This window comes from Drosophila ficusphila, unplaced genomic scaffold, assembly GCF_018152265.1.
Source record: "Drosophila ficusphila isolate 14025-0441.05 unplaced genomic scaffold, ASM1815226v1 contig_791, whole genome shotgun sequence".
Classification (NCBI taxonomy): Eukaryota; Metazoa; Arthropoda; class Insecta; order Diptera; family Drosophilidae; genus Drosophila; species Drosophila ficusphila.
In genome coordinates this window covers 19388377-19413745 of record NW_025064737.1, presented here as the reverse complement: position 1 = coordinate 19413745, position 25369 = coordinate 19388377, and the positions used below count along the sequence as shown (strand labels likewise).

Genomic DNA, 25369 nt, shown 5'->3' with positions numbered 1-25369 from the left:
ATATGAATGCTAATAGGCTAAGTCGGGATTTCACTGGACTCGGTCGCTCGGCCGCTCTTTCTCCTCGACTGGGGCTCCTCGAAATGTAATTTTCCCACAATTTTTGTTCACTTTACGCATGGGGCCAGACAATGCGAGACCGAATGAATGGAGCATTTGGCAATATGGTGCAGAAAGCGGCAACGGCAACGGCAAAGGCAGCGGCAGCAATACACAATGTCCAAGCCATTTTTATCGCTTTCTATGCCGGGGCTTATGTTCTGCAGTTAACCAGCGAAGCCCAGTAAGCCCAAGCCGGGTGGCATTCTTGGCCCCCCTCTACTGTCATCTAATATGACTTTACTTACGCAGCCACCCGCCGAAAAAGAGGCGAAACGGAGAAATCTTTCTCATATTATGCAAACGTCTTAGCAGGAGCAGTGACCCCCAATGACCCAAAGCCCAGCACATACACGTAAATACTTTGCGAAAACTTATGTTCGTTTGTATTTCAGCACACTGAGAAATTACTACTGCATAAAGGACCCTACTTACGAGAATTTCTTAAATTTAATAAAAATAAATAGACTCTATCGCCTTGCTTTAAGTTTATATTCCATTTAATTTTCTTTCTCTGATTAAATTCATAAGTTTCGACCTTTCTGTGGCCGAGTTCATGTATTGTAGCTCTTTTCCTCAGTGCACTCATCTCCACTCGTATTTTCTTGTATGAGCCATCTTTTGTCGTTAACAAGCTTGCAGTCTAATTTAGGCGACTCCTATTGTGGCCATTTCTTTTCCTGCAAAATGCTTGGCTACAGAGGATGTTTATCGTGGAATTTACGCCGTGTCCCGGCTGCTATAATTGGCTGTTAGGTCCGTTAAGATTGCGCTTCAATTTCAGATAGGTTACATTTCGTTGCATTTTAATGAGCTTCATTCCACGCACCGCCAAGCCACGCCATGCCATTCCATTTCATCAGCGGCTTATCGACTTATCTGCCGCCTGGTAATTGCGTGCTAAATTTTATGCTGACTCTGGCCAAAAACACAAAGCCAAGCAAGCCGCCTGCTAGCCGGCTCACCCACTCACCAGTTCACTTAGGCCATAAAATGCTGTCTAAAAATCTGTCCAAGCAGCAGGTTTTATGAATGCATGGAATATGCATGGCCTAATCAAAGGCAATGCCAGTCAAATGTGTCTAAATAATTCAAGTGTTTCGAATAAACACATTTAACAGGTCGACGCCGAGCCAAAAAGCCAGCCAAAGGGCACGCCAACTTTCGGCATTAACAAAGGCAAAAAAGCTCAAACGGCAAAAGACCGCATAAATGATGCAAAGTATTCTTTTTGCCTTTTCCCCCAAACAAGTTTAAACAAAAATCTCTTGTTTTGGGGTAATGAAACTGCAAGGAGCCGCCAGCGAGGACAGCCTGGTTTGGAGCGGTAAGGCAAGGCAAGGCAAGGCGAGGCAAGGCGAGAAGGAAGCGGAAGGAAAACCAGCCTGCCTACACCTGCTGACAAAGACATTTACTCAAAAGTTTTTGCCGGCGCATGGCATGGCGCAAAATAAAAGGCACAACAAGGTATGCGGCAACAACAACAACAATAGCAGCAACAACAACAACATAGCATCCGCAAACTGGGACACCTGGGCACGACAAGCATTTCTGGCAAAACGCCCGCGCCCATTAAGGGAGCCCACAAAGGGCGCGTTTTTCATTACCATCGATGGGTGGCGCAGGTCCTTAGCGGGTGGGTCTTAAAAACGCCGGGTAAAAGGCAACAAAAGTCAAGGATACTGTCAAAAACTGCTGGCGGGCATTTCCTCACTTTCCATTTCACTTGTCCTTGCAATCGCTCCGTCGACTGTCGACTGTTTCTTTCTTATGTTTCGTTTTTTTTCTCTTTCATTATTCTTGTTGTTGTTGTTGTTGTTGTGTTTGGGTCTCCTACTCCTGTTTTCTTGGATTTAATTATTTGGGTTCCTGCGGGCAATACCCCGAACAAAGTCGAAACCGAAAATAAAAATAATAAAGGAAGTGTTGTCGTTTTTATTTGAATTCCCTTTCAGGTTTTGACTTTGAAATGAACAGCCAACCGAATCCTTTCGACCTTCCTTCTGCCCATACATTTATATAAATTTGTATGCGTTTATGTTTGCATTCATTTATTATTCGTTTTGTTCACTTAATTAAACCGAATTTAATCACAACCAAATTTGTTTGTTTATTTGCTTATGTGTATCTTGGGCAATTAGGCAAACGACTTCATGGATCGTCTTTCACAAAAGCCAGACTACATTTATATAACAAACAATTATAATCAGACGGAAGGTTAATAAATTTGTATTGTAATTAACCAGCTGGACTTCTGACTTCTCATTTGAGTCGTAGACGAAAAAATTATAAAATAAGGCAATACAATATTGAAATTTAATAATATAAAACTGTCAATCGTTATATTTGGAGATAGAAGAAAAAACACAATACTAAAAGCTAATTTATAAATTAAAATAGGTCTCTTAAATGGTCGATATTTGATACATTTTCTTTTTTTGTATGGTTTGCTTTTGATAAAAAGCAATACATATAAACAAAACTTAGATATAAATATAAAATTGTGAAATTTAATGCCTCATTTGAAAAATATACAACTATTTTTTTTTCCTTTTTATATTGGGAGTTTTCAGCCCACGAATGAAAAAAAGGTTATTGAAATAATTAAAATAGAAATATGAATCTCCAATTAGAATATTTTAAATTATAACAGATACAAAACAAATAAGTTGCCAATATTGCATAATTAGTTCAAGGCAATCAAAACAACATATTAGCTAAAATAAGTGCTGTCAGGTCATGTCATTTTAACTCGCTACAATTGAGAAGTCATATTGAATATTATGGAAAACCAGGTAAAAAGTAAATGCTTATACCGTGTGGTGCAACTGACCCCTCGTCTAATTAGCAGCACGCACACACATGCAGTCGCACTCACACACCCCCAGGCTGAGTCCTATAACAACAGCTTACAATTTAAGCTAATTACGTGGTGCACGTGAGGCTATGATTTAGCGTTTAGCATTGCAATTAAGCCGACAACTGGACGACGACGGGCAGAGGGGAAAGGGGGAAGGTGGATTCCGGCTCCAGCTAACCTTATCATATCAGGAGCAGCACGCAAAGTAGCTCTAAGTAGAGTGTGTCAAACCATAATGGACAAGGGCGACAATAAAACCGCGAAGAAAACAAATGCCCGGGAATAAAACAAGAGCCAATGCCCGTTGACACGTAGCGAAGGCCAACAGGCTCGTTCAAAAAGTAAAATAAAAATGTAAAAGGCCAAGACCCGAGGATAACCAAAACGCGGATGCGTGTACGGTGGACGTTAGGGGCTTAAGTTATGGGCTAACCACCGCAACGAAACGCTGAACCATGGGGGCGTTGACGAAGAAGTGCAACAATTAAATTTAATTACCAGTGTCATAAATATGCCATGTCATACCCCTACTACTGAGCCCCCGCCACAAACGCAATGCAATTGCCATGGCAAAATAATCAAATAACGTGCAGCCGAGGCCCCAAGAGCGATTCACAGCCGCACGACCGAATGCCAACCAAAAAGCCAGTCAACCAACGTGTAAATTACCACTGCACAAATTAATTATTCAAATGTGCACACTCGAATGGCTAAACAAACGGCGCATCTGTGAGTGTGTGTGGACCTCGGCATTAGCCGGCCGAAAATGCAGCTAACTGGGCCAGTTGCAGCTGCAACGGCAACAGCAGTTCTGCTCCAGCGGCAACTACAACTGCAACAGCAACGGCATCCTAATTAGCCGTAATAAAGCGCCTAAGCATGGATTTCGGTCGAACACAGCCTGGCTAACCGAAATTGCAGAATAATTTCAAGTCCGGCCCAATCCTGTGAAATCAAGCATCAAATTCGTAGTTAATTTGAAGGGAGAGGAAGATAACCTAATTTCCCAGGAATACCTAACCGAGCTTGAACCAAGAAATCTTCTTAAATCAACACAATTTATGGTGGTCAAAAGAAAATCTATTTTTACACATCTTGGAAATTTTTTTATAAAAAAATTATATCTACATTTTATAAAATATTTAAAAGCAGCCAGCACTTAAACCTGCAAGAGGAAAATTAGAGAGAGGGCCTTAAATTATAAAGTACGATATAAAATCTAAGAATCCTGTGTAAGATTAGACGGCTTTTCTCAACTTTTATTTCTCCTAGCAGGACTCCAGCGTCACCATGAGAAAATATTGACAATAAAAGAAATGGTAGCATACTTTTCTGCACCGGTAGCAAAATTAGCCATTAGCAAATCAAAGATTGTGTTTACCCCTCAGTAATTCTCCGAGCGAAGACGTTTTCATATTTTCACTATTTTCACGCTCATTATGCGCCAGGCAACGCTCATTGCCCCGGTTCTTGGCCCTCTTACAGCAATTACCTGAGCTGCTCTGGTGGCTCATTTTTATTTTCCTTCTCGCGCTACGATTGCTGCCACATTTATTTTACTTACTCGCTGCCTTCCACCGATTCTGCTTCTGCTTCAGCTTTTGCTCCTGTTACTGTTTCGGTTTCTTTTTTTTTTTTTTTGCTATTTCAGCTGGCCGCAAACAATGGCGAAGGGCAGGGAAGAGCGTGGCTTGGCGTCATAATGAGCTCAAATTTATTGGGTCATTTGGAAAAATACGAAAAATCTACTGCGGCTATGGACATTCCTTATTTTGCTCTCGCCATTTAGCCAGAAATTTTAACATCAAGCAAACACACACAGGGCAAAATGAAAACGAAAAGGAAAGGGAAAATAAAGAGCACCCGAAATAGTTGCTTATTATGGCATCTAGATTTCGTTCTCCTTTCGTTTATTTTTTTAATTAGTCAATAGTCGGGAAAAACTGTAAACCTTGGAGGGAAAAATAAACTGTGAAATGGGTGAAGTGGAAAATCACCCGAAAGAAAGGTACTTCATATTTATTTGTAAAGTTATATGGCGTGTAAGAGGATTTTAAAAGGATAACATGGAAAAAAAGCAAAATTAGTTAACGTTTAAAGCACAAACACAGTATCTAAAAATAAATCTACTAAAAATATGTATGGCAATGTTATGTGTTATGAAATACTGTATCCCAAAGTGACTAGCTGTTAAGCTCATACTTCCTCACATTTCTGCGCAGTTGAGCTCTTGGCTTAATGACTAAGTAACCAAATATCCCTTCACTAGGAGCTCTATTAATCTCCCATTCGGCAAATACAATTTGTAATTAAATGACAGTAATTAATTATGAATTCCAGTGTGGCGAATGAACTAAAACGTTCAGAGCTCCTGCCAGACTTCACATTTATCAACTGCGATGGCAGGAACAGGAACAGGATAAGGACGAGTTCGAAGGACAGCAGCAGAGTCGGAATCAGGTAATAACCAAGAACCAATCGATGCACGGACAATTGAATTAAAGCCAATTGCAGCCAGTGCGTGCATGGGACTGCCTCGCTTTATTGCTATGAATTATGTTTTGTTGTTATTGGCATAGAGGCCAATATAGCCGACCGACCATATGTATGGGCCCGGACATTCAAAAGGGCCCGAAACATTGGCTAGTTGCCTGTGGTCGCTCCGGTGGATGCTACTATTTACATTATTCCATTATTACGGAATATTTTCATGTGTGCTTGTGCGGTCTTGTTTAATTAGCCAAATTTATGTACGAATGCTTTAAAACAATTACCACAACGACAGCCACGCCCACACGCCCCCATAAACATGAGATATGCGCTTCTAGTTTGCGTTTGGAATTTTGAATAACAATTGGAACTTAATAGAGTTGCCTGTGCTCTTATATTAAATTGCATTTTGTAGGGTACGATGGGGCTGGGGAAATTAATGGCGGTCGGTCAGGCGAGGATCCCGGGCCTCCTGAATAATGGCTGTCGAACCCGACCAACCGATGAATGCAGCTCGATAAATATAAATATGAATGTCTTTAACTATTATGCCATGTGATTGCTGTGGCTTTCGTGTGTCTTTAATTATTTAACCATTATGTGCGTTGACTTATTTATGCCCCGGCGTGCGTGTGTGAGATTGCATGTGTGGTATGTATGTGTTAAATGTATGCTGGGCATTGGCTCCCCGATTTTCTCCGCGGGCGGGTCGAACTTATTTATTGATATGTCTTTCATTTTTAAGCTCCGGCGGCTGCCCGCAGTATTAAACGGAAATTAAAGTTGACGATGTATTGCCTGTGTGAAAAGATACATATACGATATGCATTCGTTTATTTAAAAACCCATTTTCACCACATACATACATTGAAACTGTGTCTTTGACCTCAACCCTTTTTTATTGGAAAATATATTTTGTAACACGGTATATTATTGCGCCCTTTTCGAGGGGAAAAACATGACGGAGTCGAAAAGAAATAAACTCCGAATGTATATCCGATTTATTCCTTGATAGCAAAGAAAACTTTTCACATTTGCAAGAGAAACATTAAAATTGAATCTTTCATTTTTGCAATATTCAATTTATTAAGAAATAAATTGCTCCTGTTTTTTAACGATAGAAAATTATGAGTTTGGATGAATTTTTTTCAAATTTAATTTTGTTAAAGAATCAAAATTCGGAATTCAACCAGCAAAATTGCATACCGCAAAAATTGCTGCGACCATCCATAATTCATACAGATATCAATCGGTTAAGCTCAACTGACATATTATGCGAGTAAACGAACTGTGATTGTCACATCGGGAGCTTTGCATTTTCTTTTGCATTTATGCCATTTCAATCAGATCCGCTCAGTGTTTTTGCAACTGGCGCATAATTGTTTTCTATATAAACTGCACTTTTACAATGTTTTAAACCTTTTGCAATTCGCAATTTGCCACAACCAAAGCCTACGGCAAATGGCAATTTATGGGGTAAAAAAAGATAAACGAGCAACAAATCGAAATAAAATAGAATCCTGGCAAGCAATTGAAGTGAGAAAACGCATCATACATATTTTTAATTAATTGTTAAAAAATACAAACAATAAAGCGGCGACAGCTCATAATAAAATAAAAAAAACAATCGTAAAAATCGCATAGCTTTATTTTATATTAATTATGCAGCTGAATGATTGCAGCGCGGCTATTTAAAATGCAGCAAGAGCAGCGAAACAAAAACAATGCCTGCAATTAAGCTGTGCAATTGCTTTATTTTCCTTAATGCCACTCGTCAACGCTGTGTGATATCTGGATGTGCATATGAATAATTGTATTGAGGACTCCACTTCTCAACAGGTGACGGGACTTACCTCGCTCGAAAACTGGGGGATTGTCCTCGTCGGTTTTGGGTCTTTTAGCCTAACTAAGCACTTTGACCCGATTGTTCGTTTAATTATTTGTTTGCTTGGCTTTATTTATGGCTGTTTTGGCTTGGCACACACCGCATCTATGGCATATATTCGGGATCACTGGGGCACAGGACACACATAGGATATGTCACTTTTATATGCGCACGGATGTGTCGTGGAGTCCTAATTTAAAATGCCGCACAATTTTCAGAGAGCAAATATTTAAATATTTAATATCCAGCGCTGATTGTTTACGTTCGCTGTTCCTGCTGTTGTGGTTGCTGGTATTTTTCACTCTTAATTTAATTAAAAATCTTCGTCTTGCTGACGCTTTTGGTTGTGCTGCGGTTAATCACAATTTATGGCAAGCGCGCGAATGGCGGTGTGCGACTGCTGATGCTAAATTTTTGGCCAGCGGTGTAGGCCCAACGTTATTACGCGAGAGAGCGGCCGATTGGCAAAGCGAGAGAGCGCGCGTGGGTGCCAAAAAAACGTTTACGCGAGAGAAGAAAATCGAATCAGTTTCAGAACCGAAATCCCGAACCGCAATTCTGTTTACCGGTTTAAGAGTTAATACAACAGTTACTCTATTGCCTGTTTTTTAAGAATGATATGATCTCTTGTTTTTCCACCTTTACTTTTTCTTTGCACTGATTATTCTTCGCAGTTTAAGTAGAGTTTTAATTGCTAATATCTCTGATATTATTTCAGAAAATTAAATTTAAGCACATAGAACTATCATGGAGTTGATTTCTCGATTTTTCGGTACTAGACTTGAACTTGTGCAAATTCAGTTTAAACACTTTTATTCCAGGTGGCGGTAGGACGAGAGCACAACCGTCTGATAGCGCGTTTCGAATGGGACTGAAATCCGTAGGATTGGTTCTTCGTAGTTCGCACGAGGACAGCCGAAGTGGCATTCGGCAACCACTCGTTGATTCAACAGTTTGCCGAAGCGAGCCCACCCGAAGGCAGGGGCGTGGGAATAAGGACGGGAAAGGGGGTGCTTACGAGCGACTAGCACAATGTAATTGGTATTACAGCCTCTTCTGCTCGATGTGGTTGTTGCTGTTGCTCTTTTCGTTTGGCGTTCGACAGCCGCAATAAATGTGTGCCACACCAAAAGAGAGAATTTCCCACGTAAAAAGAGGGGTTTTTGTGGCACTTAAGAGAGAATACTGGGTGTGCAGTGGAACCCGAGTAAGGCAAGCAGGTTAAGGGGAACTGTTTTAAGTTTTCTGATTTTAATGGAACATCTTCAAATTCAAAGAAAAGATTACAATAATTCCATTAAACAGCTTATAAAAACTAATAAGAAATTAATATGAAAGTAATATGGATACATAAAACGCTTAAGCGCTTTATTCATTGTGATTGTCATTTATGACCGATTGTTTGCTTAATTTTGGTTAACCTAATTTTAAAAGAGATTTTTCTTCTGAAATCCCCCTAAGGACTTAAAAGCTCAAAGCTTCTTAAAGCTTAACTTTAATTTAAATGGGAAATTTGTTGCAACATGCCCCTAAGTCCTTTATGAAAGGGGACTATTTCTCTTTATTTGATCTCAGTGTTTTAAATAATGTTAAGGTCTTGAACAACAAAAAATTAAGTACATCAGATAAAAAATATATAAAAATAAATCAACAAAACTATACTTAGTTATTATATAAATAACGAGATTTAGGATAAATTGAGAATTTCTGGGAAATTGTTCTATTAGCAGTTACATTTTCTATATATAATTATATGGACACGATTCCATTCAATACAAAAACAAATTTCCAAAGTGATAAATTTAAGCAAAACGTCTTAAGCATTGTATGGTGTAAAAATTAAGGTATTGGTTTGTTCTTAATGTACCACCTCCAGAAATCCAAAAATTGTAAAATTAAGTAAGACGCCCTGCTAATTGACAGCTTTGTGGTGCTCCCTTCTGTGCTGCGGTGTTCTTTGTTATTTATAGTAGTTTGTTTCTCTTGCTGGTCTCGTTCCATTGGCCATTTCTGGCCATTTTGGCCATGGACATGAACTTAGACCCGGTTATGGGCCTCGTCTTCACGCTTCAAGGCCGACACACACTTGAAATGCGCCCTCAATTCATTTTCTTTTCTTACTTACGCTCCTCGAGCCAGTTTATTGTTATTTTGGCCGTTTCTGTTTTTGTTTTCTGGCAAACTTCTTGTACTGCCATCTGCGAAATGAGGCTTACCGCCCACTGGAGTTGCCGTTGCCAATTCCTGTCTCTCTGCCTGTTTATCCAGCAGGACTGGCCGTGGCCAAGGCCCAGTTTGCCAACTGCCCCAAACTATTTGCCATGCCCCGCTCCCATAATGAATATTTATGAAGATTTAAAAAACATTTTCTTCGCGTCTGTTGTTTTATGATTTGCAAGTGTGCCTTTCTTTTTTTTTTCCTTCTGCCAGAGTGCCGTCAGCTCAATGGCGTGCAAAGTTCTCTGTTTTTCGCCCCAGTGACGAGTATGCTGGAATGCCACGGACGGGGACACTGGACACTCGACACTCCAAACTCCACAGTGGCAACAGGACACAGGAACCACATCCAACACACCCCACGGGCGAAATCATTCTAAATACGCATCCTGCCATCACTGCTTTCTCGTTTGTTGTCTCAATCGCTGCAGTGAGGAAAACAATAATATAAGGTATTAAACTCTTTAACAAACGGATTATCAGAAATTTATTTCGGGCATATCATTAACAATTCTCCAATATCAGCTCAATACAAGCTACAATATTTTACAATGTCTAAAACAATATTTGGCATGGTTATACTCTTATAGTATTACCATATAGACTTTTTATAGATTTTAACCTTTCAAAAATATTGGGATAATTTTTTTATATTTTGCATTTATGCTCTTGAAAAAGAAATTGATATGGAATTCTCTCGGCTGTATTATTTCACGAATGTTTTTTGTGCAGTGCACATTGGTTTGCTGCTGCCACTTCTTCTGCTGTTGTTTTCATTTTGTAAATGATTTCATTATGTGCTACAAACGCCCCCATCGATGGCGGGGGTGGTGATGTCCATCGTGATGCTGCTGCCACTGATGGTCAGGGTGGAGTACTGATGGTCCTGCTGAACTGAACTGCGGCGGTGGCGTATACTTGATATTGCCAGTGCCATCAGCGGCAGGAGCAAGGACGAATTTGCGTCCGGCATGGCTCCTTGGTGGGAATTTATTGATAATTTAATTTGACATTTGCGGTCCCTGATTGTCATGATTGTTTTCATTTTAATCTTGTTGTTTTCCTAGCCGCTTCTTTGTTCTTTCCGTTGTTGATTTCATTCCTTTTTTTCGTTTTGTTGTACATTTTTATTTGCTCTTTTATATGCAGTGTGTATACGATTTTTTTTTTACATCGAACCTTTGGCTATTTGCATTTAGGTTTTATGCTCTTGTTTTTCCCACTTTTCAGCGGGTCTCCTCATCATTGGCGGCGGGAGACGTTGGAAAACAATATCGATGGGGCGTGCTAAAGAAATTTACATGCCGTTATGGACCTTTAAAGGATCGCCCCGTTTAACTTTTGTTTGGTGCTTTGTGTTTTGTGACTTTGCCCACGCTTTGTTCAGCTTGGCACACTGCAAATTTGCATGCGAAAACAATGAAATTCATTGGTCCTTGGCTGGCCGGGCTGCTTCGTGTCTTATTGAAATGTCCTTCGTCCTGGCAGGCCTCTCCAAATACCTTGAGCAGCATCAGCAGCATCAGCAGCAGCGCAGCAACGGTAGAATCTACAAAATGTAATGTCCTTAATGACATTGCCAAAGGAATTTTAATTAAACTATTTCCTGCCTGACTTGCTCGTCGGTGCTGTTGGCACTGGGCGTGGCTAAGCAGCTTCAAATGTGCACAAATATTGAAATATTTATGGAACTAGCACAAACACATGAGCTTACACTTGAAAAAAAACAATAGTGATTTTTACAGAATTCTTATTTGTAGTAAAAATAAATTATAAATGTACAACACTTAGTTTCTTCACTATATTTTCATTGCATCCTTGTTGATCTGCACTTTTGAAAAAACATTTGTTAAAAAGAAAGTATTGTGCTTCCTTGAGACTTTTCCGCCGTGCAGCAGCTGCGTCGAGGCATCAGCATACCGAAACGATCCAAGGCAAAACCCAACCCAAATCTGAACCCAATACGTTGACTGCCCTGGCCCGTAATGCAATTTTAATTTCAGCCAGCAGCACAGCAGGCAGGCAAAAGTCACGGGGAGGTCATGTGGCAGGCATCAGCTGTGCAGCAGATTTTGCACCAGCACCAGCGCCACCTCCCCGGGATCCCGGCGCAGAACCTTCAGCTATCCAGAACCAAGACCAGGATGAGGCGAAAAACCGAATGAGCCGCCCCACCACCACCCATCCAGATCCACCTTGTCGCGTTCCGTTTCCGCCAGTGCTGCCATCATTTCCGCTGCTCATTTTTGACTGACTGCTGACAAATTTGTATGTCTTCGCTTTATGTTTTCTTGTTTGTCTTGTTGGCTGATTTGATTGTCGAAATGCCGAGCAATTTCGATTGTCATTGTCTGTTTCGCTGGGATGGAGCAATCAGCATGGTGGAGCAGCCGTCCTGCGCACCTTTAATGCCCTTAAAGAGGTGCCAGAATGGAGCATAAATTTGCGGTAACATAGCCGCAAGTTTTGCGCCACCGAAACTTTGCATCAATATGCAGGAGTTTTCCCCTGTTTCCCGGGAAATGCAGCCATAAGGAAATTTCATTATTACCGCGCTTACACGCTAATGAAGCATGTAAAATGTCAATGTAGTTGTATGTACTCCTTCCCAGTCTTTATGTACACACACCGACACAGACACACACACACACACACTCACCGAAACACCCACACATATGGGCGTTAGAATTTGTGTACGAGTTGGGTTTCTAGTTTTATTGCAAATGTGTGTAATGAATGTAAATTAGTAAAAAGTTTTCGGGCGGCGGAGGCGGCAGAGCCAAGGAAGCGTTTGCCAAAACTATCCTGCGGCTGGCAAGGATCTGCTCCTTGTGCACACACGTATGTGCGTGTGTGTGCGTTATGAATAGCATTCGAATTAGGATGTCGGGCAAGACGAACTGCAGGTGTGTGGTTGTTAATTATGAGCAACTTAGCTACCATTTTATTGGGGCACTCAGAAAAACAAGATTCAAATTGTGTATCACGCAATCCCCAAATATTTTGAGTCATATAAAACTATGTACTTAATACAACTGTATATGATTTCTCATTTACTGAAGCATTAAATTAATAAAGAGGTAAGCTGTCAACCATATTTGAAATCCCTTTTCGCTGTGCAGGACCAAAGGTATTGCGCCAAAAAATAGGAAAAGCAATGACCCTTTAAGCCAATTAGTTGGCTATGCAAATTAGTTGGAGATATTTCGCAAGTTTCCCAACTGTTAATTATCATTTAACTAATAACATTTAATGGCAAACACAACTCTGCACTTTGAGGCATTAGGCGGAGACCAGTAAAAACTTTAAACTTCTTTCGCAAACTGAAAGGCAGAGAGATGGTGGCAACCGACAGCTGCAACTTATTAGATGCGTTGTCTGGTTTATGCAAAACCAAAGGCAACATTGGCCCTTGTCCCTTAGACCAGCAGGACCCCAGTTCAGGATGCAGACCCCCCACTCCCCTTTCCATCCAACCCCGAACCACCTAGTTCCATTTAAAATAAGCAAAGCAAACTAACAAAATTCGTTTATCAACGCCATGCTGTCTGCAGCTCAAGGAAAGTTCAACCAAGGTGCAAAATAATTTGTTGCAATCAGCTTAGCCTGCAAGCCGAGGATGCGATGCCCTTCGCCTGGCCGCCGCCACCCAAAAACGGGTTTGCGTTCCCAGCCGGGCAGGTTTTCAATTTAAGTTGAATTATTATGACCTTAATTAACACGTCGTTTCATCATCAAATGCCGCACTACATCTTATGCTTTTGTTGCAGATATTTCGGCACGGCGCCGGGCATCGGGACCAGGTGGATGATGGCTCCAGGATGCCAGGTCGACGGGATGAGGACGTTGAGCTGCTGATTCGATTTTCTGCAGACATGCACTTTTGCCAGGAAGGTGCTGCAGTAGCATCGGGAGCAGCGGGAGCAGCGGGAGCAGCGGGAGCAGCGGGAGCAGCAGGAGCCCTAATCCCTGCGCCAAGTAACTGTTGCTCCGGTTCGGTCGGTCGGGTCGGTCCGTCGTTCTCTTCTGGGCCTTACTAATTTTGGTTTTAATTAAATTCAAACTATGTTGACGCTCCCGGCCCTGACGACCTCCGACAAACGGCAATCACGTGGGTGATGGCGATGGCCATGATCCCCATGCCGCTCACGCTGAAGACGATGATGACGATGATGATGGGGCTGCTCCATTACTTATGTAGCTAAATTTTATGCACCTCCTAATTGAATGACCGAAATGTAAATTGAAAATGCCCGAACAGCTTAAATGGCTTCGCACTTAAAGAGCCCGGGCACTGCGAACAAATATGACCGGAATGGGCAATTAAAACGTGAAAATTTCTCATTTACCAATGGCTTTTCACCTTTTCAGTTTTGGTAATTTAGGACGGTTCATAGCCATACTCGGTTTCCATTAACATACATTTTAATATTTCATTGTTTCCTTTTTTTTGAGAAAGGCCCTTGTTTCATCTTTCTCAAATAAAATATATTACAAGAACAACTTTTTTTACTGTGTTAGCATACACTCACATAAATCTCGGAATTGGCCAGCAAATGCCGTCATCATCAGATGGCTGCTGCCTTACACTATTTGCCCTGTGATTTCTTTTTAATTTCCCAGCGGTATTTAGGGAAAAAATTTAATAATATCAAATATGAGGACAGCGAAAGAGGTGGTTTGGAGGGCGTCCCGTGGAAACTGGACAAGTGCATGCGTACATGTGCCATGTGTATTTGCGGGCAAACATTCAACAGCGCACAACAATGTGATCTCGCTTTTCCACTTTTCCTCTGCGGTTTTCCCTTTGGGGGTGTGTGTGTGTGGGTATGTCGAGTGTGTGTGTGTGTCTGGACTTCCGCTTGGCTAAATTTGTTTACACTTTTTTTATTTTTTGGCTCGCCGCTGCTGCCCGACTCATAATTTCATTTTGAAATGTTTGCCTAAGCGACAAATTCACTTTTTTTTTCTGTACTTTTCTGTTGTTGTTCACAGCCTGACATATGGCACTAAGCCTGGCCCACATTATTAAAACCAGCGACAAAAGACAACCGAAAGCTGGCAGAATTCTGAAAACGGAAAACCGAGAAATGGGCTCGGACCATTTAACAGACTCCAGGAGGCGATGGCTGAACCCTTGGCAGCACTCAGCACGTGATTTGCATACACTTAAGCAGCCGCCCACCCCAAACATCTGGCCCACACTTAATTACATGCCAAATGAAAAGTTGGGGGAGCAAAAAAAAAATAAGGAAACCAAAAATATAAACAGGAAAAAACAGGAATTAAATGTGCGTTAAATTGCCAATAAACATGGCCTGCATTTCAATGCCAACGAAAAGCGAAAGGGTTTTTAAAGCGAAAGCAATACTCCTTAAGACATTAAAATTTGAAAAGGGGCGGACAACTTTGGTGAACATACATGCAAACACACATTCAAAAATTATCAAATTCCGCTTTTACCTTACCGATTTTTTGATCCCTGATCACGTCAGATCTTTTCAAGACTTTCAAGACACAAAAGTGACCAAAAACAAAAGGGACCATACCTTATAACTTCACCAATTTAATTTCGATTCTAAAGTGGCATACCTCTAAACATTTGTGATGGAATTCCTGAACGATTTGTCTTAAAATTTTTGAAATCGGTGATTTGTTCTAGTTTTCCATAAAATGGAAAAAGAGACCCAAATCAGCACTTTCAAAAGCCTTAACTTCGACAATTTTTACCCGATCTCTAAGTGGCATACCTTTAAACATTTGCTTTGGAATCCCTGAACGAACTGCGTTTACATTTTTCAGATCGGTGATGGTCCATTTTTTGATCCCTGTTCATGTCAGAACTTTTAAGATCCTGATGGTTTGAAAAACGGCACTTCTTGGGACCATGACTTTGCCAATTCTAATCCTATTTCAAAGTGGCACACTTCAAAACGCTTGTTCGGTTCCGTTTGTTTTATATTTAGGTGAAGGTCGATTACCATCATGTCAGATATTTTTATGACCTATTAACAAAAGAGATATTAAGTTTTAAAAAGTGGGCGCTGACTTTTGTGCTGAGAACTTTGCAACATTCTCAGTTCTACTTTCATTCTCAAGACGACAGTCAGGTCTACACAACGAATCAAACCGAAGCAAAATAAAAATAAATTCTGAGCAAAAAACAACAAAAAGGCTATCCTCAACTTATCTTCAGAAAATATAGCTCTCAATTACGAATATGGAGGCCATGCGGAACAAGAACGCTGCGAGGATTAAATATGCTGCTCCTCCGGTAGTGAAGACCGAGTCAACTGTAAGTAAAATGGCTTGGATTGTTACAGATAATCTAATCTAACACTTAGTTGGATGAAAAGTTTACTGAGGATGAGAAAAAGACTATTACCGAGCTGAAGCAGTTATATCTAGAGACAATCAATTTGGACGTTGCACTACAGCGGGACATCTACAACATGGAAAAAAGCTACGAGGAGAAGCATAATCTTATTTTCGAAAAGAGAAAGAAGATACTTGAGTAAGTGACTTCTTTTAGGCCTTGTTTTTGTAAATCGATTTTAAAAAAAACTTCCTCATAAAGTGAGTTCAGGAAACAAAATCACGGTGATTCTCAACCATGTCAAAGTGTTCCTAACTTCTGGTTAAAAGTGCTCAAAGCCTCGTATACAGAGTTTATAAGCAAGAAGGATGAAAAAATATTGGAAGTAAGTAATTGATAAAACGTTGTTTAAATCTTAATATTTTTTTAAATAAAGCTACATTAATTATATTCTCATCTCCACAATTCAAATTATAATAATACCATTTAAAGACCATCTTACTGAACCGATTTCATCATAGTGCTTGTCAGACATTCGTTCACGGCTGTCCAACGATCCGGTGGTCAAGTTCGACATCGAGTTTCACTTTGACCCAAACGATTTCTTCACCAACACAGTTCTGACCAAAACTTACTTCCTCAACTGCCTCCCGGATCCGGAAGACCCACTCTCATACGACGGCGCTGAGATCTACAAGTGCGAGGGTTGCGCCATCGATTGGAAAAATCCCAAGGACCGTGAGAAGAAGGGTAAGCTGTTAAAAGAAATGAGCTAAAAAACCACTTACTAATGGCAAACTCCTTGTCTAGACGATACACTCGAGCAGAGCTCGTTCTTCGACTTTTTCTCACCGCCCAATCTGCCGGACGATGCTGAGGATCCTAGCTACTGCGACATCAACGTAAGATCGAAGTTGTACATTTTCCCGGAGCAATTTTACAATTTTATTTGCATAGGCCATATTGCAAAATGACTTTGAACTCGGTTTTTACCTTAAGGAGCGTGTGATTCCCAAGGCGGTGATCTTCTTCACCGGCGAAATAGCCGATTGCCAGAGCTCTAGCGATTCGGAATCGGATACGGAGGATAGTGACGAATCGGAAGCCGAGGAGGAGGAATCCTCGAACGGCACCGACAAGTAACTTCAATTTCACAGGTGTTTTTACAATTTATAAACATTTTCCACGCCACCAAAACCAATCAATTGGTCTGTCCTTACAAGCCACAAAGCTACCAAATAAGCATTTCATTAAACATATACCAAAAGGATCGCTCGTTTAATGCCTAACTAAAGGAATTGTTTTCTGTATGGTGTTGGGATTCTTGGGTTTATACAATGCATTGAGCCTGGCGTATAGTACAAGGGCTTGATTAGTTTGGAACGTAATACTAGTGGGCTGAGCTACAGCACTCGCTTGTAGCCAGCGTTGTGGGTTAATCGGCTTGGCCATGTCGTCGTACTCTTCTTCGTCTTGCTAAAATATTTATCCAGCACGGCCCGCTTCGACAGAAAAATGTTCACAGTACAACATGATACAAACATTATACTTAAGGAGTGGGGAGAAATCTTCTATGGGAGTACCAGGTGATGAGACGGTGGTGGCGACCCCGGTGGCTGCTGGTCATGTTCCGAGCCTTCGTCGCTCGATATTGTCACAACCTCGGCTTCCTGCTCCAGAGCAACACTCAACGCTACCTTACCCACGATTAAGTGGTCGGCCACCACTTCGCACTCCGGCTTGCTGAATTTGAAGCGACGCAATCCTGGAAGGGTTATACTCGTGCCGCTCACGTCGATGTAGACCAAATTTGGGGAGCACTGCACCAAATGCTCCAAAGCCTGATCCGTTATGAGGTGGTAACTGCGCAAGGACAGTCGCTCCAGTCTGTTGTCCGGCGAACGGTTTATGTGTCGAATCCACACAACATCCTGCTGCACTGGTCGCTGTGCCCGACCAAAGCTATAGATCGCCCGATCGGAGACATAGCATTCAGGTGATGTCGTACAGGTATTTGGGCGGTGGCGCATTCGCCGGCCGCGCTCACGATCCAGCGGATCGAGCATGTTCCAAAACATCGGATGCTGCACAACCTGCTCATACATCGGACGCGGGATCTGACGAAACCTTCGCTGATGCGTCACGTTTCCTGGGTTTGCCGTGGGATTCATGTAGATAACGTGATCGTGACGCGGAAGAAAACGACTGTAGGCGGGATTATTTCGGCTCAACAAATGAGCCGCCTCTATTACGGCCATCAAATCGCGCTGTTGAGGTGGGTTTTCGTTCCCGGGTGGATTTGCTTCAGGCACGTAGATGTAGGCACGTGGCGTGGACGCTGGCCTGGGATCCTGCCCGGGTACATCTTGATTTTCCCCACCAGCTGGCGGGGGGACGGGGCGTGGTGGAACTTCGCCCGACTCCGTTGGCAAAGCAATTACAACAAGAGATGAGCGTACGGGAATATCGCCATTGTGGCCATTGTTGCGCGGCGAAGCAACATCCGATTTGTCTGACGAAGAAGTCGAAGTAGCCGACGGGGAAGAGGTGTCCTCATCATCAGATTCCGACAGGGCTCTATTTCTTTTCGCCTGGAATTCTTGGCTATTCGAAGCTGTCTCTGCTCCCGCCGCCGGCGACTGATCCTCCTCCCTTCTCTCGTTACAGCTGTCCGAGTTGAAAATATCGGCGCTTGCATCCTTAGCCTGCGCGATTTTGCATGCACGCAGGTGCTCCATGGCAGCACGCGATGTGGACGGCTCGTCGTCGTTAAGAACTTTTAGTGAATCCGGCTGCGGGGCAGCAGCCTCGTCAGTAGCATTGCCGTTGTTGGATTTCTCAGCGGAGGTTTGTTCGACTGGCATGTTGGGCGGAGACTCCAGCAGCAACTCCTTAAGGCTCTCGATAGCGCTAAAGCACTGCAGATCCGAGTTGTTAATTGGGGTCAAACGTAGATCTAGTGACTAAAAACATGTCGTTACAAAAAGAATTTGCAAGTTTAAAAAAAAAACTAAACCAACCTCTAATTTTTGAAAACCAAACCGGGCCGCCATGCTGCCGTAGGGCACGAATTTGCACAGCTTCTGACAGCCCTTTAGACTAAGACGTCGCAGGGACGGCAACTTAGAGAGGCCCATAATGTAGTAAGGCTCGAACCAGCTGTTGTCCTCAATGCTGAGATCCTAAAGTACAACGAGTTAAGTGGTCGTCAGGTCAATAGGTTTCTTAATATTTGTACGCACCTCCAGATCCACCAGATGCATATCAATGGTGTGAAATATACTCTTGGTATTATTATTACACACTTTCACGCTGCAATCCTTAAGCTTGAGACGTTTTAGCGAAGCGGGGAACTCGGATATGTTTATCTAAAAGAACACCCAAACATATGTATAATCATATCAAGAATGTTTGTCAATGCCACTCACGTATTCAAAGTGCAAGCTAACACCCTCCAGCTCGAGCACCTTTAGCTGGGTGGCCACTTTGGGAAAGACGGAGCTAAGGGTCATTGTGAACTGACGGAACTCGCCGTCCACATGTTGTGAGGATGGCGGTCCGCAAATTTTTATGGTATGCGTCTTTTCGGTGGCACGTCCGAGAATCTCCTCGAGAATACCCATGGGCAACGGCCCATTGCTGAGATCTATGCGATGATAGAAACGATGATCCAGAAGGAGGCTTTCCAAACGAGGCGAGCAGCTAGAAAAATGATTTGTTTAGTCAAAGTGGAGTGAGATAATTACATGTATAAGGCAAAAAAATCGTTGATAAATGGGAACTGATAGACACTCTAGTATTTGTATGAATAATATTTACTCTACCGCAATGCTAGCGGTTCGAAAAAGTTTTAAAACACAGTAATTTGGGATGCGATAAACACTAGAGATCAGTCATATACAACAGATTTCTGCAACGCAGTTGAAAAGCGGAGGACTCACTGCATCATCGCCATGATGGAGGACGTGTCCAGGTACTTAAAGATCTCAATTAGCAGCTCGTCGCAGAAGTCCAGCAGGTTAAACTCGGAGTCCTGTTCCGAGACGCGATGCTGCTCCTCCTCCTTTTTGCGCTGTTTTATCTGAGGCTCTTCCTCGGCCGGGATCTGTGGCACCGGAGGCTGCTGGGGTGTGGCGGCCGGCTCCCGCCCACTACGCTCGCTGGACGAGAAGCGGCGCTTCGGCGCCGAGAGGCACGCGTTGCCCACTTCGGCCTTGTCCATGGTAGAGACTGCTCCTGCTTGTTATTGCCAAGTTTTACCTGCAGCTTTTTTTCCAGCTAAAATGCAAGTAACCAGTGTGACCGCAGACAGATCACGAGTAAAAACGATGGTAGTGGTGTTCGAGGACGTAAAAAATCCACGCGAAGACTGGTTTTACTAATAGCAGTTTTTTTGGGAACGGGAAATGTTAAGAAATTGAAATAATTCATAAAAAAGTTGTAAGCAGTTAATTTTTAATATTAAAAAATGGGATTTAAAAATCAACCACTACTACAATCAACTAAATTTCTATATCTTAAATTATAATAAAGACATGCAATATATTTATTAACATTTTCAAAATATATTAAGTTATTAAAAAAAAGGTAAATGTTTACAAGTGCGGTGCACGGTAAATACAGCTTAAAAAAATAAAGTAAAATATGGAATCGATGTGTTTTTTCTAAAACTTCGAAATCCGTTGGCGGAGAGTAAAAATTTTGCACCGTTTTTTTGTTATTAACAATTAAAGATTCGATTTGTAGTACAAATTCGGATCTGAGTGACCGTATTTGCAATAATCCGCGACCAGACGACTGCAATAATCGGCACATCACATGCAAATACGGTCACTCAGACCCGAATTTGTACTACAAATCGAATCTTTAATTGTTAATAACAAAAAAACGGTGCAAAATTTTTACTCTCCGCCAACGGATTTCGAAGTTTTAGAAAAAAACACATCGATTCCATATATTACTTTATTTTTTTAAGCTGTAGTTACCGTGCACCGCACTTGTAAACAATTACCTTATAAATAAGAATTATCATCGATTCGGTAATTCACGCGGTCATCCCTGACAACCAGTGCTGAAAACGTCTCACTGTCGTCATTAGTTTCTGGACTCGTCTCGTGTATTTTTGTCCGCGGATCTTTTGACTTAAAATGCACCTGCTGAGGCAACTTCGCCAGCTGAATGGCCTCCGAGGACTTCGACAGGCCACCTGCCAGGTTTCCTCCGCGCCCACCAAACCTGCCGCCCTGCAGTACGAGCGGGATCCTCAACCACTGTTCACGGATGCCGAAACTCAGCGGTTGCTCCAGTCCATGACGCAACTCAACTTGGACAAGGTTTATCGAAAGCGCACGGTTCCGGACAACAGCACCGAAACCAAGTTCATGACCAACGAGGAGCTGGACAGCGAATTTCAGGACATGGTGGTGCGGGCACAACACATGCTCCAAATGCCGCCAATAGTGGAGGTCAAAAAGGATGTGGAGCGCGTCATAGCCAAGGATCCGGCACTCAAAGATTTCGCCAGCACCAAATACGTGTTCACGGACATCACCTTCGGCCGGCGACAGTCGGAGAGAAAGGTCTTTGTCCGGGAAACGGACGGAACTCTGGCCTACGCCTCGCTGGACACAACAAAGCGGATGAATCAGTTGTATTTTCCGCTGGAGGGTCGCCAGTCGTATACTCCTCGCATGTTTGCCTTGGAGGAGCTGCTGTCGAAGTGTTTGGCAGAGCACAAGTATGAGTTCATCCTAGACCGCCTCCTGGTGCAGTATGAGCCGCATGAGCCCGAGTTCCACAACATTTCGGCGCGAGTATTTGAGCATCTTAATGAATCTAAGCAGTTTGATCTTCTGCGCTCCACCCGGCACTTCGGACCAATGGCCTTTTTCTATGCCTGGCATCGCTGCATCGACGATCTGCTGTACGATATGATCCGTCGGGATTACTTGCACAATGCCGTGGAGTTGATAGCCTTGAGCTACAAGGTACATAAAATCCCAGTGGAATATCAAACCACATTGGATGAGTTGAACAAACTGCATCCCACGCCGGCGCAAAGCGCTTTAACGGAGCTGAGGAGTGTCTTCCGGCGTCCAGAGGATAAGGAGGGCATCGAGCAAGAGATCCACACAGCCATTGGCAAAACAGAGAAGGACTTCGCCGCCGATGAGATCAGCTTGAAGTTCATCGAGCAGTACATAGCCAGTGAACACTCGCTGAAAAAGGTTCAACTGGAGCTGGCGGTGCAGACACTTAAGGAAGTCAACCGAGAGAAACTCCTGCTGTTCCAGGGATTGAAAAAGGCCCACGGCGTGCAGGCGTCGTAGGACCTACTTGGTTTATTGTTATCGATCTTTATTAAATACTAATAAATACCAATTTGTATAAGCTATTTCTTAAAAAGGGTCTTGGCTGAGTGTTGAAGATAGGCAAGGATGCACTTCCTCCGGTGCCGCAGGCATACCCTCTCGCTGCTAAAACGCTTTAAACAAACTGAGCAACGGCTCGGGTTTGATCTGCTCTTGGGTAAGCCGTTATGTTGTCCGAAGAGCGTGAGCACTTTGGCCTTTGAACATTTCTGCTCCTGCTTACGGTGGATTATAAAGGAGGTGATTGACTTAAAAAATTGTCTGCACTGGAGACATCTATAGCATTTTCTTCCGTTGTGATACGTCATGTGCTGGAGCAACTCCATCTCCGAGCGACTCGTGGCGTTGCACAGCGGATGGGGGCATTTAAATAGCATGGAGTGCTTCCGTGGCGCCAGAGCGGGACAACTAAGCTTGTGGCGCATCATGAGATTTTCGTGGTCCAGCTTCTGACCGCAACTAAAGCACAGAGCACTAGGCCCAAAGTGCACAGTCATGTGGGCCTGGTGTTCCAACAAGGTGTTACCTATGTCCCCGCAGATCTGGCACTCCAACATTCCGTTGGGAAACATGCTGGTGTTCTCACTGACAAAGTTAAGAAAACGGGCATCATCGCTGGCTGAATTTGGTTCCGCCGCTTTATTCTTCGGCTGATCCTCCGGGAGATTCCACTCCACCGAGTCCCGTCGACACTGAATGCCCACGTCTTTGTAGGCCCGCTCCACCGTTTGGATGGCTCGGTCGCGGCTAGGGGCTGATGTTTCGCTCGTAAACTCCCCTGTGGTTTCATTGAGTTTTTCCTGGATTACGGGTCTTGCGGGAACCTCCGGAGTCCCACCATTCGTCAAGGAATTATGGACTCCATTTACCGGCAGATCGTTCTCCATGGCGAACCTTCTGGTCACCAACTTGGTCTCCACGCACACGTATTCCGGCAATTCGTAGATAGGCAATGATATGGGCGCGATTATGCGGACGGGGGCTTGGCGAGGATTGCTGCCAGCGGATACCGTTCTGCCGGCTGGTGTTATCTTTGCCGGGATTCCAGGATACATTTTCCCCATTCAAATATAGGAAGCTTATAAACAGCTCTCTCCTGGAATACACATATTAATTAATTCGCCAAATTTATCAATTAGTTAAAAAAATTACACCGTAACGCGTTTTTTGCTGAAAAAATAAATTTGTGTTGTCTTCAGTACTGCTGTGTCAGCTATTTTCCCGCCAGGTCTATTGGATTTGCACAACAGGTTTCAGTGTTAAGAAATAACAAATTGTACAAAAAATGGTCATTCACAATCTGCGACGACAGAGCGCGAAATTTAAAAAATAAAGTTAAATTTTGTTTGTAACTTAATGAGTATTTTTTATCACAAATTACAGCATTTGAGTTTACGTTGAAATTTATTTATTGAATTATTAAGGTACAAAAAATATGCAAACTGAGGTAGAAGTGGTAGCAAAACCGTCAATTTTTGTTCTTTTCCTTGTCTTTGATGGTGTACTTATCGTAGGACTTTGTGGGATCGTATGGCTCCCAGCGGCTAGCGGGGAATATGTGCTTGTTACGTTCGTACCAGGAGCGAAGGAGAACCTTGCCGGCATGGGACTCCTCCTTTTCCACGGACGCGTCGCTGATCATGCGCACATCGTCGTGGACATCGAATTGGAACAGTGGGCCCGACTTGCCTCGCGCCTTGGTCACGATGAAGTCGTAGAAGGAGTAGTGATGCGGCAGGATCAGATCCTCCTTGACGTACATCAGTTGGTCGGCCATCACGGTCTTCAGTTCGATGAACTCCTTGCGCAGCAGTTCCAGGCACTTTTGCAGAAACTGGTAGATGGAGTTGCCCTTCTTCATCAGCACATTGCGTCGATGGCCGGAGCCATCCCAGTAACTGAAGGTGATAGAGATGTCCTCGTCCTTGAGCTCCGCCTGCTGCATGACCCATTCCTGGCGCAGTTGCTCCCGCAGACGGTTCTCCTGCTCCTCGCGCTCGCGGTCTGGCAGAAAGGAGGTGTCCACATCGGGATTTTTGCATATTTTCTTTTTCTTAATGGGAACAATCTCGTTCTTCATCTCCGTCCATTTCGGTTTAACTTTAGGCTTCTCCTCTGGTTTTATATTGAGCTCTTCTTCCTCCTGGTCTCCATCCTCTTCCTCGTCTTCGTCCAAATTGAAGGACAGCGCCTGAATCTGTCGCTTCTGCTTGTTTTTCTCCGCCTGAATGGCCTCCAAGGCGCGCTGCTTCTCCCGATCCTTTTCGTCCTTTTTCTGTGCCAGTTTTTTCTCTCGTTCCCGGACTATATCCTCCTGCTTGGCCTTCATCTCGTCCAGGGTGACCAAGCCAATGGTCGAGGACTTAAGCTGCTGCTCCACGGCATCGTAGTGCGTGGCGAACTTGTTCTCAATCTTGTCCAGCTTCAACTCCTCCTCGATCCTTTTCTTGCGGAACTCGATCTCCTGCTGCTGGATCTCGCGCTTCTTCATCAGCTGGGCGGCACGGCCCGCCTCGCTGGCGGCACCTTTGTAGTGGGCCATCCTGGCTTATTTCTTTAATATTTAATAAATATTTACTTCGACTTCCAAGTAAAATTTGTAAACATAAAATTAGTGTAGCAGTAGTGCCAACATAAAATAAGGCCAAAGTTATGAGCTGCCAGACTTGTTTACCTAATTGTTAATAGCGCTGCCACATCTGCAGATTTTTAAAACTTGATTTCACATCAACTACCTTTTATCAGTTAGCATTCCGGTCGGTTACTTTTCGATTTGAAGAAAAGCTTTAAACGCTCGTCCTTTAAAGTCCTTCCGAAGAGCTTCCATCTGCGTAGCACATTATTTGTGTTTGGGCCAAGCCGTTGGTCGTTTCAGTTACATCGGAACTTTCAAACCCATTGGTTATTGAACGCGCGCATTCAGAACCGTTGCGAAAGTGTTAAAGAAGTTTTTGAACCCGAAAACAGCAGTTAAATGGCTTGAATGAAGTTTAAAGTGTTATTGAGCAACGGATCGAAGTGTTTGGAGCTGTGGCGGAAAAATGGTTAAGAATTGTGCCGAACAGGGCCTGCAAATGTGAACCAGCGAGCGTGTTAGACCAACGGAAATGTTGGCAAGGACATTACGGACA

At 43.0% G+C, this 25369-nt stretch overlaps 6 protein-coding genes across 7 annotated transcripts in view; 2 read left to right on the top strand and 4 right to left on the bottom strand.

The window, feature by feature from the left end:
* Positions 1–8190, bottom strand: part of LOC108095860 (hemicentin-1) — a 130464-nt gene extending 122274 nt beyond the window's left edge. The window contains exon 1 of the mRNA XM_017197161.2: positions 7303–8190. The gene's annotated coding sequence lies outside the window, so the exon portion shown is untranslated. The remainder of the gene's footprint in view (positions 1–7302) is intronic.
* A 7440-nt stretch (positions 8191–15630) lies between these two features.
* LOC108095921 (nucleosome assembly protein 1-like 1) lies at positions 15631–17161 on the top strand. 2 transcript variants are annotated; one of them, XM_017197254.2, is made up of 6 exons: positions 15631–15846; positions 15908–16065; positions 16129–16252; positions 16389–16617; positions 16678–16769; positions 16825–17161. In XM_017197254.2, the coding sequence occupies exons 1-6, from the start codon at positions 15772–15774 to the stop codon at positions 17008–17010; spliced, it is 864 nt and encodes a 287-aa protein (XP_017052743.1). In that variant the 5' UTR covers positions 15631–15771; the 3' UTR covers positions 17011–17161. The 2 variants fall into 2 exon arrangements, with proteins under 2 accessions (XP_017052743.1, XP_017052742.1); XM_017197253.2 differs by having other exon boundaries at positions 15632–15846; positions 15896–16065.
* Positions 17113–20213, bottom strand: LOC108095920. The gene is made up of 5 exons (XM_017197252.2): positions 19809–20213; positions 19296–19569; positions 19110–19235; positions 18888–19049; positions 17113–18830 (listed from the first exon to the last, which is right to left on the bottom strand). Exons 1-5 carry the CDS (start codon positions 20087–20089, stop codon positions 17439–17441), a joined length of 2235 nt encoding a protein of 744 aa, XP_017052741.1. The 5' UTR covers positions 20090–20213; the 3' UTR covers positions 17113–17438.
* A 712-nt stretch (positions 20214–20925) lies between these two features.
* On the top strand, positions 20926–22261 carry LOC108095955 (28S ribosomal protein S22, mitochondrial). Its single transcript, XM_017197295.2, has one exon. It carries the CDS (start codon positions 21015–21017, stop codon positions 22194–22196), a length of 1182 nt encoding a protein of 393 aa, XP_017052784.1. The 5' UTR covers positions 20926–21014; the 3' UTR covers positions 22197–22261.
* LOC108095956 (zinc finger protein 729) lies at positions 22155–23474 on the bottom strand. The gene is made up of 2 exons (XM_017197296.1): positions 23391–23474; positions 22155–23334 (listed from the first exon to the last, which is right to left on the bottom strand). The coding sequence occupies exon 2, from the start codon at positions 23300–23302 to the stop codon at positions 22259–22261; it is 1044 nt and encodes a 347-aa protein (XP_017052785.1). The 5' UTR covers positions 23303–23334; positions 23391–23474; the 3' UTR covers positions 22155–22258.
* A 155-nt stretch (positions 23475–23629) lies between these two features.
* Positions 23630–24870, bottom strand: LOC108095661 (protein FAM50 homolog). The gene has a single exon (XM_017196825.1). The coding sequence runs from the start codon at positions 24778–24780 to the stop codon at positions 23707–23709; it is 1074 nt and encodes a 357-aa protein (XP_017052314.1). The 5' UTR covers positions 24781–24870; the 3' UTR covers positions 23630–23706.
* Positions 24871–25369: the final 499 nt, after the last annotated feature.